Source organism: Notechis scutatus, chromosome 2 (assembly GCF_049901735.1).
Source record: "Notechis scutatus isolate UNSWTSFEM ecotype Mainland chromosome 2, rNotScu1.2, whole genome shotgun sequence".
NCBI classification, from domain to species: domain Eukaryota; kingdom Metazoa; phylum Chordata; class Lepidosauria; order Squamata; family Elapidae; genus Notechis; species Notechis scutatus.
The window spans coordinates 258,382,574-258,403,266 of record NC_142010.1 but is presented as its reverse complement, the minus strand read 5'-3'; the positions used below and the strand labels follow the sequence as shown (position 1 = coordinate 258,403,266).

The following is a 20,693-nucleotide window of genomic DNA, read 5'->3' as shown; positions in this document are numbered from 1 at the left end:
TTGTGTGTGCAGGAATTTGGAAGAGGGTGATAGCTGGGGAGAGGCAGATTTTATGTCCTCAAGAGCTCCTGTTTTCTCTTTCCTGGGATCATCAGCACAGAGACTTTCAGAAATTCGGTCGGAGAGCCGTAAAGGATGACAGAGCTGAGTTATATTTTGCTCTCCTCGATTCCCCTGTGCGAATTCCATTAGTGTAAATGGGATATAAATGTGTCCATCGAGAGGGTTAGAATAGACTCGCCAGAAAAGATGAATCTGATCTAGCTAGAATATGCAGCATTAGAACATGGTCTTTGCACGCTGAGGCCAGGGCGGGTGGGGAGGAAGAAAAATAGATAATTTTGGGCTTTGGAAGCAAGTTTACTAACACGTCGGGTTTACTCCAGATGCTGCCTTTGGCTCCGGTGATTATTCACTGTGATTCTGAAATAGTTGTTTCAGCTCAGAATTAAAAGAAACGAGACCTTTTGCAAAATGCATTTATTACAAGGAGTCCTAAACTTAACACCCACCATTTCCAGGTGCCAGAATTTCCATTGCTAAGCAAGGCATTCAGTGACTTGTGCCCGATTCAAAGTCCCCCCTGGTTTTTTTTGCCGGTGTGCTTAAGCCAATTACAGCAATTCTTAAGTGAGTTGCATGGTCGTTAAGCGAATCTGGTTTCCTCCATTGAACTTTGCTTGTCAGAAACTGACAGATACGTTTGTAATTGATGATCATGTGACTCCAGGATGCTGCAAACACATTGTAAATATGTGCCGGTTCCCAAGGACCTGAATTTTGATTGTGTGAACCTTGTTGCTCTCTGAGCTTGCTTGTTTTCTTGAAGATGTTTCATTACCTTACCTAGTTTGGGTAATGAGATGTCTGCAAGAAAACCACCAAGCTCAGAGACCACCATGGACCCCTGATGTCAACCCTGAGCTACAAATATTTTCCTTTATTAGGATCATGTGAACGTGGGGATGCTGGAATGATCCTAAGTGCAAGGAACAGTTATAAGTCACCTTTTTTTTTCAGCTCCCTTGTAACTTTGAACAGTTGCTAAATGAATGTTTCTAACTACAGGCAGTCCTCAACTTACAACAGTCGTTTAGTGACTGTCTAAAGCAAGGGTCGCCAACCTTTTGGACCTCAGGGACCACCAAACTCATAATTTTAAATCATGCAGACCAGAGACCCTGGGAAAATCCCCAAAAAAGTCTGCAGGAAAATTCCCAATCCCGTTTTCCTACCGATCGATCATTCTTTATTTGGGATTGCAGGATTCCATTTCCAGCTCTGTTCTGAGAGGGAGGGAGAGAGAGAGAGAGAGACTTTTGGCTTCATGCAAGGAAAGCAGCAGACGCAGCAGAAGTCTTTCTTTCTATTCCCCAAACTCTGCCAGAAATGAGTCTTTGCCGGTGCAGCTTCTTGGAACAGGAAGGCTTGCAGGGTCCCAAAGACTCATTTCTGGCAGAGTTTGGGGGAAACAAAGAAAGACTTTTACTGCTTTCCTTGTGTGCAGCCAAAAGCAGAAGAAGCAGCCTGGTGGCCAGGCGAGGCACATGGGGCGAATTCCCCCCTCCGCCCTTTCCCCCTTCCCCTCACTACCTCGTATTGTTCACAATGCAAACGGTGCAAGCCTTATGTTCCCATGGGCCATGTGGGCAGCGTAGCTTTGTGTTTCCACGCAGCCTGGATTAATTGCTTTGGGGGTGACATTTCTCTGCGGACCACCAAAATTTTCTCGTGGACCACCAATGGTCCCTGGCCCATTGGTTGGAGATCACTGGTCTAAAGTTACAATGGCACTGGGAAAAAAACCTGACTTAGGATTATTTTTCACTCTTATGACCGTTGCAGCATCCCCATGGTCACGTGATCAAAATTCAGCCACTTGGCAAGTGACTTGTATTTACGACTGTCACAGTGTCCCGGGGTCACAGTGATCCCCCTTTGCAACCTTTTGATAAGCAAAGTCAATGGGGAAGCCAGATTCACTGAACAGCCTGTGTTACTATCTTAGCAACTGCAGTGATTCGTTTAAACAGTGGCAAGAAAGGTCGTAAAATGGGGCAAATCCCTGTTAACACATGTCTGGCTTTGCAAGATAAATTTCGGGCTCAATTGTGGTCGTAAATGAAGGACTACATATTTCTAGTAAGAAAATCAGCTCGGCTTGAAGGGAGATTCTGCTTTTTACTTGCAATCCTACATTCATCTGCATGGGACGTACTGAAACGTGGATTTAGAATTACGCTGGCTTTTGATTCAGATGATTATAGGATGTGAATATGTTGTTTAGGGCAAACCAAGCCTGTCCTTTGCTTGTGAATCTCCTGAATTTATCCGTTTAGCTGGGGGGGGGGAGGAGATCAGGGGAGGAGGGCCATATTGATGCTACAGCTCCCCTCCATTTCAGGGGCATGTGAGCTGTCTTTGGACCCCAGAATTGCAGTGTAAAAATCTGTAAAACCACAGACGCCCAGTAAAGCAATGTAATTTTCCCAAGTTTTTGTTTGCATTTAAAAAAAAATAAGGAAATATCTCTTTTAAGCATCTTTGGAGAATCTCAATCATTTAGGTCATGATTGTCCCAAAGGTGCTTTTTCCAAGAGGCAACTGGACTTTCTAGTTTTCTTTGAAGGCATTTTGCTTCTCATCCAAGAAGCTTCTTCAGCTCCATCCATCCATCCATTTATATTTATCTATCATCTATCATTATCATACCTGTCCATCCATCCATCCATCCATCCATCCATCCATTCATCATCTATCTGTTCTATTTAGCATCTATCTATGTCATGTTTAATTGTCTCTCTGTCTATCATCTCTATCTACCTATCTATCTATCTATCTATCATCTATCTATCTATCTATCTATCTATCTATCTATCTATCTATCTATCTTCACTATCTCTCTCTCTCTTCACTATATCTGTCTCTCTCTCTTTCTCTCTCTCTCTTTCTCTCTCTCTCTTTCTCTCTCTCTCTCTTCACTATGTCTATATCTCTTTCTCTTTATATCTATCTATCTATCTATCTATCTATCTATCTATCTATCTATCTATCTATCTCCATCCATCCATCCATCCATCCATCCATCCATCTATCTATCTATCTATCTATCTATCTATCTATCTATCTATCTATCTATCTATCTATCTATCTATCTATCATCTCTCTCCTCTATCTATCCATCTGTCATCTCTCTTTCCCTCTCTTTCATCTATCACCATTTCTCCACCAGTGACTTACCGTATCTCCATAAGATCATCCAGCCATCATCATGGAAATGATAAATAGCCTGTTTTATTACCATTCTCTTAGCAGAATGATCCTTGGATGTCCCTGAATGACACCCCAAGTCCCTAATGTGGAAATGAACTATTTTTCTATCTGCACACGGAAACCCACCGTTATCCATCTATTCATCTATTGCGTTATATTTACTTATTGGGGGGAAATAATGCATGCGGCAACAACAATCCCGTAAACCATTACAGTGAATATTTTCAGAGACTGGTTCCTTTTTGAGCCCTCCTTAAAGCCACAGGGTTTAAAGGCCTTTCTTTCCCGTAAATCCATCCCCGAAGCATTTTGGTTTGACATTAGAGTGTTAATGTAATGCCTTCCTTATGGCATTTATGCCGTGACCCTAGCTGCCCCTTATTCCAGATTATAAATGAGGTGTGGAATTATGGAGGTTGTATCTCGCTAACACACCTTTAATAAATATGTTAATCAACCATCTGCGACAACGTCTTCCTTGGTGTTGGACAGTCAATGCTCTGTGTTATGTATGGGACCCTTTGAATTCTATTCTCTTGGAAGCGGCATCTTTAAGTCAGAAGGGATTCATGGGAGAGAAGAGAGAATCCATTAGCCACGAGTTGCTTATACAAAGAAGCAGGAACTTGGATGGAAAAGCAGGAAGAAGATTCCACTGGGCATTGAATGAGAACGGTATATTTGAAATTACTTAAGATTCCAGAAACAGCCCTAGTGATAGCCCAGGATGGATAAAAGAGCAACAGAATAACAGAGTTGGAAGGAATCTTGGAGGTCTTCTAGTCCAAAGAAGTTCTAGTTTTCCGACAAATGGTTGTCCAATTTCTTCTTTAAAACCTCCATTGTTGAAGATCCCACAGCTTCTGTAGGCAAGTTGTTCCACTGATCAATTGATCTCACTGTCAGGAAATTTTTCCTTAGGTTGCTTCTCTCCTTGATTAGTTTCCCCCCATTGCTTCTTGTCCTGCCCTCAGGTGCTTTGGGGAATAGCTTGACTCCCTCTTCTTTGGGGCAGCCCCTGAGATATCAGAACCCTGCTATCCTGTCTCCCCTACTCCTTCTTTTCATCAGACGAGACCTACCCAGTTCCTGAAACTGTTCTTCATATGTTTTAGCTTCCATTCCCCTCATTATCTCTGCATTCTTTCCAGAGTCTCAACATCTTTTTTATATTGTGGCGAACAAAACTGGATGCAATCATTTCAAGTGTGGTTTTATCCAGGCATTATGAAGTGGTATTAATACCTCACATGATTTTGATTCTGTGCCTCTGTTTATACAACCAATGATTGTATGAGCTTTTTTGGCTGCTGCTGCACGTTGCTGGCTCATATATTCAAGTCCACTAGGACTCCAAAATCCCCCCCTCAGTTACTACTGCTGAGCCAGGTATCACCTATTCTATATTATATAATCACCCTAATTCATAACTTAATTTCTCAAGTAAGGTGTCTTGATGACGTAGCCTTTCAAGCAGGTCTACAGGTAGTCCTCAATTTACAACCACAATTGAGCCCAAAATTTCTGTTGCTAAGCGAGGCCAAATCCTCACGTGCATTTCCATGTAGTTCACAGGAGTTGAGCATTTTCTTTTCCAACCATGTTGCTTGGACAATCAGATGCAAAAACAAGTAGTCCTCAGCTTACGACCTCAGTTGAGCCCAGTGTTTATGTTGCTAAGTGAGACATTCGTTAAGTGAGTTTTGTCCCATTTTACGATTTTTCTTGCCACCTTTGTTAAGTGAATCACTGCAGTTGTTAAATTAGCAACACGGTTGTTATGCGAATCTGGCTTCCCCACAAACTTTGCATGTGTGTTTTAGGGAGCGGGGAATTTTGGCAGCTGGGGGGATGTTTGGGGATTGTCATGTGTGTGTGCATGTTGAGTCTAGTCTCTGGGTGTTATGTGAATTTTGTTGCATGTATACTGTGTATATACGTACAATGACAATAAAGAATTCAAATTCAAATTCTCACAGGGTCGCAAAAGGGCTTCACATGACCATGGAGATACTGAAATGATCATAAGTGTGAAAAAGGGTCATAAGTCACTTTTTTCAGTGCCATTGTAACGTCGAATGGTCACTAAGCTGTGATGACCTGGGACGTGGCACAAAAGCAACAGTCACAAAAATAGGTAAAGTCCCTTTAATACCTCCAACTTGGCCCCCAGTGTCCAGTTATCCTCGGCTGGAGAAAAAGCTCTCCCAAGAACACTCTTTAAAGGGAAGAAATTCAGTCCCAACCCAAAGTACATATAAATTGTAAAGAAAAACCAACACAAACCACAAAGCTGCAGCAATTAACGAGACAGGGCAGGATAAGGGATTGAAGACTTCAAAATATAGCAAAACACACACAATTGAGAGGATGCCAGAACTCGGATAAAACTTGACAAACCAAAATAATTCACGCTTTGCTTCCAGCAAGCTGTGTGCAAACACCCTCTTTATCCTGCTTTCCCAGCTGCAGCTAATGAAGGGAATCAGGGCCTTTTTCTCCCCTGTAACCCATGTTGCTCCCTTCCCTGCGTGTCCTAGTATGAAGAGGTGGGCCTGGGTCTTCCTCTGAATGCCCAGCCGGACTGTGCCCTTCCCCAGTTTCCTCCACAGCCACCGGAACCACACTCCCACTCCCTGTCAGCTGTTCCACCTCTCCCTCGGAATCAGATTCCAACAGGGGCATGACACTAAGCAAACTGTTGCAACTACCTGACTACCTGAAGAGATATATGTCCATTATCCTCCGGTGTTTGGTATTCTGCTCCAAAATGAGAGCTACATTTACTTGATTAAGAAGAACAACAGGCACAGATAGTCCTTGATTTACAACCATTCATTTAGTGACCATTCAAAGTTACAATGGCACTGAAAGAAATGACTTATGACTGTTTTTCACAGTTACAACTTTTACAGCATCCCCATCAACAGAAGGACAAAATTCTGACGCTTGACAACTGGTTCATATTTATGACGGTTGCAGTGTTCCGGTGTCATTGATCCCCTTTTGCGACCTTCTGACAAGCAAATTCAGTGGGAAAGCCAGATTCGCTTAACAACCATGTTACTAGCTTAACAACCGCAGTGATTCAACTTAACAACGGTGGCGAGAAAAGTCACAAAATGAGGTGAAACCTGCTTAACAACTGTCTCGCTTAGCAATGGAAAGATTGGGCTTAATTGTGACCGTAACTCAAGGACTACCTATAGTGCATTCTCAAATATTTGAATTTAGTCTGTCCAGCACTGTATCTCTTGTCAACTGAACTGGACAGATTTGTTTGGGTCTCAAGAGGCTGTTTTGAAGCACATTCCATAGATCCAATGAACCAAAAGAGATTTAACGTTCTTTCAAAGGTTACCACCAAATTTTTAATGTGCCAAAGGGGTGTGATTATTAAGTACCTGAGAGAAGCATCTTGTTAATTGTACTTAATTAATTTGATTTGATGTAAATTAAATCAAACTTATCGCACTAGATTTTTGCAATAACCACTCATTTTTTTTGTCCTATCTGTCAGAGAGCAGCAATTTCTAGGCTTTAAAAATATTCCTGAAAACATTGCAATACCCTTGATTTCAACAGAACTGGAGGAAATGCAGATTCACCTTGAACATAGCTTGCTACTGCTGTCCCTTGAGGAAACTATTAGAATTAGATTGTTTTCTATTAAATCAGGATGCATCCCGTATTGACTGTTGAGTGGTACTTCACATTCCCTAATTGTATTCAGTATTCTCTCCTTGGCTATCCCAAAGGTGCTTTTTGAAAGGCAAATAGACTTTCTTGTTTGTTTGTTTTTTGCCTTGTAAACTTTTTGCTTCTCATCCAATAAGCTTCTTCAGTTCTGAAGAAGTGAGAGAACTGCAGAAGCTTCTTGGATGAGGAACAAAATGTCTTCAAGGGGAAGAAAGAAAGAAAGCCCAGTTGCCTTTTGAAAAACAGCTTTGGGACAACCATGACCTGGATGATTGAATATCTTCATAGACATTTCTCTTTCTTGAATGTTTTAGGAAAAGAGAGAGGATTGTAGGGAGAGGGAGGGGAGAGGGAGGGAGGGGAGAGAGAGGGAGAGGGGAGAGAGAAAGAGAGGGAGGGAGGGGAACGGAGAGAAGGAGGGAGGGAGGGAGAGTGGGAAAGAGAGGGAGGGAGAGAGAAGGATGGGGAGAGAAGAAGGGAAGCAGAAGGAGGGAGGGAAAGAGAGAAAGAGGAAGAGGGGAGGGAGAAAAGGAGGGAGGGAGGAAGGGAGGGAGAGAGAAGAAGGGAGGGGAGAGAGAGAGAGAAAGAGAGGGAGTGGGGGAGAAGGAGGGAGGGAGGGAGAGTGGGAAAGAGAGGGAGGGAGAGAGAAGGATGGGGAGAGAAGAAGGGAAGCAGAAGGAGGGAGGAAAGAGAGGGAGAAGAGGAAGAGGGGAGGGAGAAAAGGAGGGAGGGAGGGGAGGGAGAGGGATGGGGAGAGAAGAAGGGAGGGGAGAGAGAGAGAAAGAGAGGGATGGGGAGGGAGAAGGAGGGAGGGAGGGAGAGAGAGAAAGAGAGAGAGAGAGACTGGCCTTCTTGCTTTATTCTCTGCCTCTATTTCTAGATTCCCTCCATTAGCTTAAATCTGCTCCTGTCATTAACCACAAAAATAGCCACAAAGACATTTTAAGCAGAAAAACACAGCAAGACCACCTCACACCCCTGGCATTGTTCACTTCTCCCCCTTTTTCCTTGCTCAGTTGCCATCTTTAAAAATGGCCCTCCGCAGCTATTCAAATGCAAGAGCTAGGTGAAGATCAGGATTGTACAAAGAACGGTATTTGCTCTGACATTCTTAACAGTCTTGGAGAAACCCCCTGAGGATACCATGGGCACCCAAGAAAAACACATGGATCATCAAACAAACCAATCCAGAGTTCTCACGTGAGGTACAGACAACCAGGCTCAAATTATCCTACTTTGGGAAAATTATGTGAAGACAGAAAAATAGAATAAGAGAGTTGGAAGGGACCTTGGAGCTCTAAGGCAGGGAATCCTATACCATTTCAGACAGATGGTTATCCGATCTCTTCTTAAAAACTTACTGCTATCATGTCACCCGCTAGTCCTGCTTTTCGTTAGACGAGAGAGGAAAACCAGGAACAAGGGTTTTAATTCATGGAAGGAGCTGGCACAGTCTCCAGCAACATATGTGGGACATTGCCACTATGGAACAAGCCTGATTTTTCATGGAAAAAAAGACTGTGGGTTTTGGTGATCTTTGTCTCCCAGAGTTGGAAAGTGACTTACAACTAGTCCTTGACTTACAACCACAACTGAGCTGAAAATGTATGTTGCTAAGCGAGACAGTTTTAAATGGAGTTTTGCCCCATTTTAAAACCTTTTTTTGGGCCATGGTTCTTAAGCGAATCATTGCAGTTAAGTTAGTAATACGGCTGTTAAGTGAATCTGGCTTCCCCATTGGCTTTGCTTATCAGAAGGTTGCAAATAGTGACCAGGTGACCCCGGGACTCTGCGACCGTCATAAATATGAATCAGTTGCCAAGTGTCTGAATTTTGCATGGGGATGCTGCAACGGTTCTAAGTGTGAAAAATGGCCAGGTCACTTTTTGTCAGTACCTTTGTAACTTTGGATGGTCACTAAATGAACTGTTGCAAGTCCAGAACTACCTGTATTCAGTTCAAAGATCAGCCAGTTAATCGAATTACTGAGCTTGGGGCAGAATTAAATTCCCACATTTCTAATGTATTCAGTATTGCAACCAACAAAATTTCCCTTAGTTGTGAGACACAACTAAGACGGCAAGAAGTTCGTCAAACAAGGCAGGAAATGAACTGTGAGAAAGGACAAGCTGTCACCTCGTATAGTTTTCAGTTTTTTATTATAGACTTTGTTTTAATCCACATGAATGTTAAAGAAACTACAACAGAGTTAAATACCTTTGTTTTGTTTTTGTTTTAGTCTGAGTGGTTATAATTTTTTTTCTTTTAAATTACACTCAATCGTACATTGTAAAATATTTCCGGAAGGATTATCATCTTCAATTTGTACAGCAAGCAAAGTACCATGGGAGAACTTGGAAAAAGAAGAAGGAAGTTGTGAGCGCTGTTGTGTAATGTGGTCTCCCTTTCACAAAGAGCCGGATATGGCTAATGCGTTTCCATCAATACGTCCAGGGATGACGCTCTCCCAGGTCTGTTTAGATCTCATTCTGTAGAAGAATTGTTCTGCCGAAGGAGAAGAGCCAACATCCCAAATGAGTTTCATAGCATTGGAATTGAAAGCACCATGAGATCCTATGCCCGTGGATCAGTCTGGATGGCCACAGCCTTTCCACAGTTTCTATCACATTCCGGAGTCCTTCTAAAAAAATCACCGAACCAACCTTTGGTACCATCAAACAAAATCCAAGATGTATTTCCAGTTTTTTTTTACCCCCCCTTTCATTTCCCTTTTGGTTCTTAATAAATGGCTGCTACTTTCTAATGTCTATGGTTGTCCGTAAAGCTTTGAGGCCGCTTGACATTAGAAGCGCCGTTTTTATTTCTTCCGTATTGTTTTTCTGAAATGCCCCAAGTCCTTCCAACTTCAGTCTCTAGATACATCCAAACTCGGAGTGATGAGTGGTATCTTACAAGTGGGTCTTGTGGTCCTGCTAGAAAGACAGAGAAAAGGAAACATCAGAAAGGTTTGAGCCCACCAAATGGAGCTCACTATACAGCTAAAGGGCAGCTAGGTTAGCCAACCTTGACTGGTCTTCAAAACTGAATGCTGAATAACAGAGTTGGAAGAGAACGTGGAGGCCTTCTAGTTTAGCCCTCTGCCTAAGAAGGAGACCCTATGCCATTCTGGACAAATAGCCACCCAATCTCTTCTCGAACACCTCCAGTGATGGAGCACCCACAACTTCTGAAGCAAGATGTTCAGCTAATTAATTGTTCTCACTGTCAGGAAATTTCTTCTTATTCTAGGTTGCTTCTCTCCTTGATTAGTTTTCATCCATTGCTTCTTGTCCTGCCCTCTGGTGCTTTGGAGAATAGTTTGACCCCCTCTTCCTTACGACAGTTGCTCATAGACTGGAAGACTGATATCATGTCACCCCTGGTCCTTAGAATGCGGCACTGCAGGCTACTTCTGCTGACTGCCTGCAGTGTTAGGGATAACATTGTTTACCCTAACTGGTTTGGGTAAAAATAATAAATATGGTATCATGGTTTGTTAGTTAAAGTGTGTGTAACTTTAACAGCAAGAATGTAATTAAGGGTGTGGTTGTATAAGCACTATATAAGAAGCGAGGCAACTGCAGCTCGCTCTCTCTGGCTTACTGATCCCTAATTACTGAATGGATTGATGAGTGCGTTCTTGCTGAAACGGAGAGAGAAGAAGGAGTGTTGATTTTTCTCAACGGAGAGAATATAAAGATTGGACTGATTTATTGTAAGTGAACTGACATTGGCTATTCAACACGGACTTTGCAAATAGAGTATCCCCGACAAGACTTGACTGAAATTGAAATATGACTAATGGACCGTTTATTTTGACTATGCTATAATTCTTAAATGGAATAAACAATATTTTTGATAGCACAAGCGTATCTGTATTTTTACTGCGTGTTAACTAAAAAACTTATCTCACACATTTACCTGTCTTCCTATCTGACTTCGCTGCACATTCTGTTTAGTTTGTTTTCCTTAACACCCGTTGGGGAATCCAGGCTTAACACTGCAGTTTGGCAGCTCCATTCTCACCGGTTCAAGGTTGACTCAGCCTTCCATCCAGGGGTAAGATCCTAACGGTTCGACCCGGTTCGAGGGAACCGGTAACTCCGACGATCAGCTGGGAGCGAACCAGTTCACTCTGACAATCAGCTGTTGGGCCCACCCACGCACCCCTGCTCTGGACTGCGCTTTTATTTCTGGGTTTTCCAGCTCCGCTGATTCGTGCGGCGCAGCGTATTGCCGTGCGTCAGCTGTTTTACACACAGTGGTTGCAGCAAAAGGTGAGTTGCAAACGCCGCACATGCGCTCACCGAATCAGTTGTTACACCGGTTGAATTCCCCCACCCCTGCTTCCATCCTTCCTAGGTTAGTAAAATGAAGACCCAGACTGATGGGGGCAATAGGCTGACTCTGTGAACTACTTAGAGCAGAGGTCTCCAACCTTGACAACTTTAAGACTTGTGGACTTCAACTCCCAGAATTCTCCAGCCAGCAGAGCTGGCTGGAGAATTCTGGGAGTTGAAGTCCACAAGTCTTAAAGTTGCCAAGGTTGGAGACCTCTGACTTAGAGGTTCTGTAAAGCACTGTGTTAGACTAGAGTTACCCACTTCCTCCAATGGTTCTTCATATGTTTTAGCCTCCAGTCCCCTAATAATCTTTGTTGCTTTTCTCTGCACTCTTTCTCGAGTCTCAGACATCTTTTTTATATCATGGTGATCAAAACTGAATGCAGTATTCCAAGAGGGATTATACACTAAGTGGGATTATATCAAGATAGTACTTAGACATGAAGATCCTAAGGTCATAGATTAGTGGGGCTTAAGCAAAACTTGAGAACGTGGCAATGGCAATCTAATTCCATATTACAGCTATGAAAGATGCATGGATATATCCAAGGTACATAATCAAGAATCAAGTCTGACCTGACAAAATCTTTGTTTAGTCCAGCTAGTGAAGGTTTTTTTTACAAAAAACCCTCCAGGGACAGGACAGTGAGTGAATGGCTCTCTTTGCTATTTGTTCTCAGCATTTCTGAGTCAGCAAAACAAAAAGTGACTGCAGGTCAAATTCAAATGTTTCTGGAGAGATTGAGGGCTGAAAATCACAGAATTGTGACAGTGCCTTTAATTTCAGCTCTCGGGAACACGAGCGATGGGCTCCATCACTTCATTGTGATTGTTCAGCAGTGCCTCTCAAAACAGTGAATTTATTCACCCCGTTCCTCACTGTCCTAAATTGCAGGCCATAAGAGGGAAATACAGTCGTGTCAACATTTGAAGCAACTTTTTTTCCTTGACTCTGCTTAAAACAAATGTTGCAGTATGTCATCGAAGACATAGTTCAACATTCAAGCCAAAAGTATTTTAAAAAGGTTAAATCATGGCAACTGGACCAAAGTTTGTCAATTTGTTTCATAACTCATCCAAGTAACTAAAACACTGTAGTTGTTCGGTTAGTAACATGGTCGTAAAGTGAATCTGGCTTCCCCATTGACTTCGCTTGCCGAAAAGTCACAAAGGGGGGATCATGTGATCCCTGTTTTGTTTTATTACGGTGCAGCAGGATTGTCAAATTCACGTCCTCAGAGATCTCCCTGAAGGACAGATAGCAAAAACCTAACAGCCACATTGGCAAAAAAATATTCGGGGCCCATCCCCTATTCGTGCGAGCTCACCTTTTAGCTTTTGCTGAGGTGTGTGCCAAGTTTTTCTTTCCTGATCAAGCTTGCTGCATAGGGGATCTGAAAGGAAACAGAGAAACATTTCACTCAGCGGCAATGAGTTAGCGAAGAAAGGAGAGACAAGAAAGAAGGCACCCACAAATCTGAAATTCCCGGTAGGAAGGCAATCGTATCTATTTTGCAGACCATAAGATGGATGTAGATATAATGTGTACATATTTCATTTGAAATGAGTAAATATATAATCGAACAAAAGGGATGGTTCCTAGAGAAAAGGTTCCTCCGTTAAAGTAAAATGGCATTTGCAGGGGGGCAAAATGCCATTGAACGCCTGGGTTCCAATATTGTACCACAGAGTGGGCAACTTTACACCCTGTGGACTTCAACTCCAAGAATTCCTGAGCCAGTCATGTTGGGTACCATGGTGTCTCAGGGAGTTGAGGGTGTAAAGGGGCCATAGACGCTCACCCCTGAAGTATAATATAGTACTTCAATCCAAGTTTTAATTTCTAGATGATTCTGGAGGGTATCAAGAACCTTTTCACATGGTGTTTCCTCTCTCCACCCCTCACAAATCAGGTTAAAGATGACTTATGGTCCTCTCAGTGGTCGGCTAATACTGGTTCGCACCGGTTCTCACGAACCGGTAGTTCTGGTGAGGAGTTGGCCCTGCCCACCCACCCCTGCCCTTTCCTGTCCTATATTTCCCTGTTTTTAGCTCAGCTGATTAGCGCGGCACAGCGGATTGCTGGACCTTAGCTGTTTTACTCACCAGCGCTGACATAGAAGATAATTTTGAAGCTTAAAATGGGTATTTTTGAATGCTGCACATGCCTGCAAAGTGCGCACTCACCGAACCAGTTGCGCACCATTGTGTCCTTGTCTCCTCTGCCAATCTCAAAGTTCAGATAACACACTATATACCAGTGTTTTTCCACCTCAGCAAGTTTAAGGAGTGTGGATTTCAACTCCCAGAATTCCCCAGCCAGTATGCTGGCTGGGGAATTCTGGGAGTTGAAGTCCATATCTGGGAGTTGGTACATATCTGGGAATTGAAGTCCACATCATAAAAGCTACCAATACCATTGCACTACACACACACACACACACACACACACACACGCACACACACACACAGAGAGAGCAACTAAATCTAGTCTGCAAGATTCTGTACAGCCACTAGATGGCAGCAGCACACCTGAATTCCCAATTTTTGTTGCCATCTACTGTAACCACTGTTTGGATTTTGTCAGCCCGGTTCTGATATTTTCCACTAGATCCGAGAGGAAACAAATTGCAATCACTCTTCCGCCTTTTTACAACCAATTGACTTTGTCCCTACAACCTGCCTAACTGGTTTAATGAGGGGGTTCATGTGCCGGGAGAAGCCTGATAAGATCAGCTGGCCCAATCAATTAATTCTCAGGATGTTGTTGTACTCAGCCCCAAACAGGCCTAGTCATGCACGGAGTCAAGCTAACTTAACCGGTGAGAATGTCACAGAGATGGCCAGGTTCTGTGCCTAGTTCTCTTCATTGAAAAAGCAAATATATGCGCCATGGCTACAAAGAGTCATTGAACAAAGCACCGCTTCAACATGGCAAGCCTTTGTTGTGAGGATAAAAACATGACAAGCACCATCTGTGCTAGCTTGAACTCCTAGGGATACAGCAACCTATGCAGGCAGGAATAAAGCATAATGCTCTCTTAGTGGAGACGGTGAAAGGCTAACATACAGCAGCAGGCAAAAAGATGTTCTATTAACGTATTTTCTCACACCCTCTGCGCACATCATTCTTTGCAGCCCCAGCTGACAGATCTTGATTCTCTGTTGGCAAGGGAAGAGCAGTCAAGGAGAAAGGCCCAGTGACCCATTTCCCATTGACCTAGGAAAGGGGATGTTTTGGGATGTCAATGAGAGCCAGTTTGGTCTAGTGCCATGATGGCGAACCCATGGCACGCAGAGCCATTTGTGCTGGCACGTGAGCCGCAGGCAAACGTACCTCACTGCACATGCGCGCACCTCACAGCTGATTTTTTTTCAGTTGGTTTGAGGCCTTTTCTCGGCCTCCCAGAGGCTTGGGAAAGCCTCTGCAAGGCTTTTCAGGATGAATTATAAGCCTGTTTCATCACTTCCTGTAATACCGGAAGTGACGAAACGGGCCTATAATTTGGCCTGAAAAGCCTTGCAGAGGCTTTCCCCAAGCCTCTGGGAGGCCGAAAAAGGCCTCAAACCAGCCAAAAAAATCAGCTGTGAGGCGCAGTAGCAGGTAAGGATGGTGGTGGTGGGAATTGCGCATGCATGCACAGGGGGCGTGGAAAGGGGGGTGCATTGCATTCTGGAGCCCAAAAGGTTAGCCACCACTGGTCTAGTGGTTAGTGCACCAGGCTAGAAATTAGAAGACCGGGAATTCTAGTCCCAACTTGGCAGGAAAACTGGATGGAGACGGTGAATCCTAGTCCCAACTTAGGCACGAAAGTTGGCAAGGTGACTTTGGGCCAATCCCCAGGAGACTCTGAGTTCTAGTCCCCCGCTAGGCATAAACACCATCTGTGTTACTTTGGGCCAATAACTCTCTCAGCTAACCCATCTCACATATCGGGAAAATAGGAGGAAGAAATAGTAGCGTGTATGTAAGTCAAGGAGATCAATCCACCAGAAAGCAGTAAAATAAGTTTCTTTACAAACCCAGAAGAAAAATGGAAAAAGATTCTCCTAATTGAGGTTTATTGTAATTGTAGATAGTAATGGGGTCCCCTACTGAGCTGCTGGGTGGGTGCAATAATAAAAAGAAAGCAGCAGAGGGCACTGGGAGATTGGGTTGCCTTAAAAAGCCTATTCTAGCTTGAAACCCTTCTATCACCTTGGCAAGAAAAGTACAGGGAGTTGTGTGGGTGGGTGTGCAATCAAGCTCCTCTTCAAGGAAATTTTGTCTTGTTAGGTTTCTGTGGACACTCACAGCACTACACAGAAACTGAAGACAGTTGGTGGGGCAGGAGGCATCTCCCATGGTTGGCCAAACAGATCTACTGCTTCTTGGTCTGATGACTACAGAAAAGCTCAGCTGGTTTTTGGATCTTTGACGGTAAGCTGGCCAAACCATCAGCTGAAACTCTTCTTGGGAGTAACATTTATTTATCTTGGATTTTTTTTTTATCCCACCGTGATTACTTCTATAGGTAACTCAAGGTGGCGAACATACCTCATACTCCTTACTTCTCCTATTTTGTCCACAACAACAACCCTGTGAGTGGGCTGGGCTGAGAGAGAAGGACCGGCCCAAAGCCACCCAGCCAGCTTTCATACCTAAGGTTGGACTCACCGTCTCCTGGTGATTGGCCCAAAGTCACCTTGCCAACTTTGGTGCCTAAGGTGGGACTAGAACTCACCGTCTCCTGGTGATTAGCCCAAAGTCACCTTGCCAACTTTGGTGCCTAAGGTGGGACTAGAACTCACCGTCTCCTGGTGATTGGCCCAAAGTCACCTTGCCAACTTTGGTGCCTAAGGTGGGACTAGAACTCACCGTCTCCTGGTGATTGGCCCAAAGTCACCTTGCCAACTTTGGTGCCTAAGGTGGGACTAGAACTCACCGTCTCCTGGTGATTGGCCCAAAGTCACCTTGCCAACTTTGGTGCCTAAGGTGGGACTAGAACTCACCGTCTCCTGGTGATTGGCCCAAAGTCACCTTGCCAACTTTGGTGCCTAAGGTGGGACTAGAACTCACCGTCTCCTGGTGATTGGCCCAAAGTCACCTTGCCAACTTTGGTGCCTGAGGTAGTACTAGAACTCACAGTCTCCTAGTTTTTAGCCTGCTGCTTTAATCACTAGACCAAACTAACTCTGCCTTGATTCATGAAAGGAAGAGTGATGGAATGTTTTACCAATTTCCAGGATTTTGGGGCTGTTTCTCCAAAAAGAATCCCCATAGAAATGTATGGACTTGCTTTGCAGCTATCATGTTCACGTTACAACTGCCTCAATTACTTAATGACCATCACACACACAAAAATCTAAAATTGGATTGGTCACGTGAGTGACTCGACTTATGAGTGACTCAATTCAATTTTATGACCATTTTTTGTGGTGGTCATTTAAACAAATGGGGCAGTTGTAAAGCGAACATGGCAGTCGTAAAGTGAGTCTATGGGGATTTTTTTTTTTGCAGAAACTGCCCTGAAATCCTAGTAACTGGTAAAACATTCCATGACATACAATGGAAATTCTGGACCGCATTAAGGTCATAGGTTGAGGGCTAAATATAGTGGTTACGGCACCAAGGTACAAATTGGGAGACAGTGAGTTCTAGTTCCACTTTATGCTGGATGACCTTGGCACGATCCCACTTTCTCAGCCCTGAAAAGCAGACAATGGCAAACTACTTCTGACAAGGTGGCCAAGAAAAATTGCAGGCAGTTGCCGAGAGTCAAGATCATCTCGAAGACAGAAAATAATCAAAGGAACCCTAATGCTCTGCATGAAAAGAGAAAATCCCAAATTCCTTTGTTCCAACCAGGGCAGATATTCATAGACATCTGGGCTAAGCTATCAGACGAGGGCATTTTTAATCCAAAGCCACTCAGCAGAGGGAGAATCTTACAATCTGTAATTGTTGAACCATTTCTTCTCTGTAGGCCAACTCCCGCTTCATCTGATCTTGAAAATTATCTGTGCAAAAAGAAAAGGACAAAAACAAAAAAGTACATGAAAAATTTTCTTGTTAGACGCTACCAATTCACCCCCCAAAAAGCTGCAGTTTGTTACTCTCTGATAATTTTGCACTGGAAAAAAAAAGATGGCTGAAAAAAAAGAGCAGATCTGGATGTGCAGTGGTGTTAAGATTGTAGGAAGTCTGTTATCTTACATGAAATAAAATATTTAAGCAATTATCCTCAGTCTGTATACAGGTGGTCCTCAGTTAATGATGGTAATTGGGGGTGGAAATTCTGTCACTGAGCAATGTGGCGATAAAGCATGATGTCACATGACTGCATTGCTTAACAGTAGCAAGCTCCAGGCACTCCGCATTGCCATTATTAAGAGTGAATCATGATTCCTTAAACAAAGGCCCTCCTTGAAACTTTCTTCCACTTTCTAACAAGCAAAGTCACTGGGGAAGCCAGCAGGAAGTTGTAAGTCCCAGCAGGTCCACAAGCCGTTCTACAGAGAGATAAGTGCTGCTGGGTGGCGGAAGGTACATGGGTGGCTACAGTGGCATGGTGAACGATGTTGGACCTGCAGTGGTTTCCACCATGTGGGGAAGACTTATCTGAGCGACTTACAACATTTCCTGCTGGCTTCTCCATTGATTTTACTTGCTGGAAGCCGGGAGGAAAGATCGCAAATGCCAATAACAAGATCAAGAGAAGCTGCAACTGTTGCAAGTGCCAATAATGTGGATCATGATCATGTGAACACAGGGGTGTTGTAATGGTGGCATGTTTGAGGACCAGTCATAAGTACCACTTGCTCAGCAATGTTGAATGGTCGCTGAACGAGTGAGGACTATCTGTTTTATATTTGCAGTATTGTACTGTAATTTAGGAATAACAGGAATTATAATTCCATCTCTTGGAGACACCACATCTAAAGCTACCAGATGTGGGCTTCAAAATTCAAGTTGATTATGATATATCATTTCTAGCTGTGTTCTGGTAGTTATCCAGATATTTGCAGCTGACTTGGTAGCCTAATCAAGTTGGAGGCAGCAGATATGTGAAAGAACATTTTTTTAAATCTGCTTTTCATGTATCTTATATTATAAATATAATTTGATAATCCCATGTCAACCTAGAGTTCTCGCTTCAAGGCACAAACAGCTAGGCTCAAACCATTTTCCAAAAGGCAGCTTGACTTTGTTTTTCCTTGAAGTTGTTTCACTTCTCATCCAAGAAGCTTCCTTCGGTTCTGAAGAACAGTTCTGAAGTAGTGAAGAAGTGTCTTGGGTGAGAAGCAAAACATCTTCATGGAGAAACAAAATCCAGGTGCCTTTTGAAAAAGCACCTTTGGGACAACATGACTTAGATGACTGAGAAGGCTCTCCTGCTGGGAAAGGTGGAAGGAAGGAGAAGAAGAGGAGGACCAATAGTGAGGTGGATGAACTCAATTACAGAGGTGATGAAGGCACCTGTCGACTAAAAAGATACTCCTTTGGTCTTTTTAGCTGCCAGAAAAAGGGAGTGGGGGAAAACAGTGCATTCCTTAAGTGCCTAGATAATCACCCAGACTCTTGGGGATGGATGTATCCCATTGGAGAATACACATCCAGGGGATGGAGGGGGGAGACCAGGGTCAAGGGGGAAATGAATGATGTAATTTAGTATCGGCTGCATCCAGCCAACACCAACATGTCCACTTCTAATAAATCAATTTTCTTTTCTCTGATGCGGCTAGAGACTTATGATTTGAATGGGGGTGGATTTGTTGGAGTCCTGACAGCCAGCTGATACTAAATTACACTATTGGAAGACTTGAAGGGATAGTTTTAAGGATAAATCTTTATGGAAAGGAACTATCTATGTCTGTGATGGCAAACCTATAGCATGCATGCCAGAGATGGCACACACCGCCCCCTCTGTGGGCACACGAGCCATCACCTCAACTCTGCTGCGTGCCTCTCATCGGCCAGCTGGTCTTCGGGCCTCTGCCATGCATGCGGGAGACGCATGTGAGGGGGTGGAGTGCATGCATGGGGCAGGGTGCATGCGTGGGGGATGTGTGTGCATGCCCAGAAGACATGAGTGCATGCATGAGGACTTGTGAGCATGCGCCGGGCACATGCACAGGGGATGCATGCACACTGCATTTTGGGGATGCACATGTGCATGCTTTGGCTTGGTGCTGAAAAGGTTAGCCATCACTGATCTGGAAATGTGATTGCTAGAAATTGGCGCTTCGATGACACACGTAGGTAGTCCTCGAGTTATGCCCATTTGTTTAATGACCGTTCACAGTTACAAAAAGTAAGTTATGATCAGTTTTCACACTTATGACACTTGCATCAGCCTCACAGTTATCTAATCAAAATGTGCGTGTTTGGGAAACAGCCATTTATGTCAGGAAATCGGGCAGCAGGTATTCAAATGAAGTTCGAGACTTGTAGCTTTAAATAGAGAAATATATTTTGCATCAAACTAGATCGTTAAGGAAACAGGAGCATCATGAGGTAAATCTCAGTGCCCGCAGAGGACCCAGAAGAAAAAGGCGGGAAAAAAGGGAACCTCCCCCTCCACACCCACAGCAACCAATCACAGTGCAGATTGCCTCCCGCAGGAGCCACCCCTCTCCAGTCAATCAACTATAACTGTGTGTTCTGGCTCATCGTACAACCCCACAGCTCCAGCTACTAAATTTAAAAATATTAACAATTTACGATGGGATTGTCATTTGCAACCTTCCTAGGGAGCTTCTGACAAAGTCAAGGGGGGGGGGCAGCCAGATTCGCTTAACGACCACCCGATTCACTTAACAACTGCAGTGATTCACTTAACAACCATGGCAAAAAAAAGTTGTCAAATCAGGCCTACCTCATTGAATAACCTCCGTGCTTAGCAAAGGAAGTTGTTTTTTATATATATAAATGTATTGTTTTATCATAGAGAATAAAATACAGAACAGTAAAACAAACAAAATTAGCAAAAAAAAAAAAAAAAAACCATTCAACCATAACGACAAGAAATAGTGTACAAAAAGGGAGGAAAAAGTGGTAAATTAAATTTAACATCTAACGTGTAGAGTCCAACCTGGCTGAGTGCTGAAAGAAGAGAAAAAGCAATGAATTTTCCTCCCCTTTTACAAATTTATATATGTGTGTGTATGTATGTATGTATGTATGTATGTATGTATATATGTATATATATATAAAAGAAAAAAGAAGAAAAAGCAGTCAACACGTTGAGCAAAAAAAGTTCTGATTGAATAGTGGTTGTTAAGTCAAGGGCTATCTGAATTAATAAGTGTGTGTGATAATACAAGGACCAAGGATTACAGATTACAGATTAACAGAGTTGGAAGGCACCTTATAGGTCATCTAGTCCAACCCCCTTC

At 43.4% G+C, this 20,693-nt stretch overlaps 1 protein-coding gene across 1 annotated transcript in view; it reads right to left on the bottom strand.

The window, feature by feature from the left end:
- Positions 1-9,791: 9,791 nt before the first annotated feature.
- The window catches only part of SKOR2 (SKI family transcriptional corepressor 2), a 53,337-nt gene continuing 42,435 nt past the window's right edge, over positions 9,792-20,693 (bottom strand). The window contains 3 exon segments of the mRNA XM_087958643.1: positions 9,792-9,905; positions 12,644-12,709; positions 17,248-17,315. Of these exon segments, the coding sequence (XP_087814769.1) occupies positions 12,647-12,709; positions 17,248-17,315 (131 nt within the window). The 3' untranslated portion in view covers positions 9,792-9,905; positions 12,644-12,646.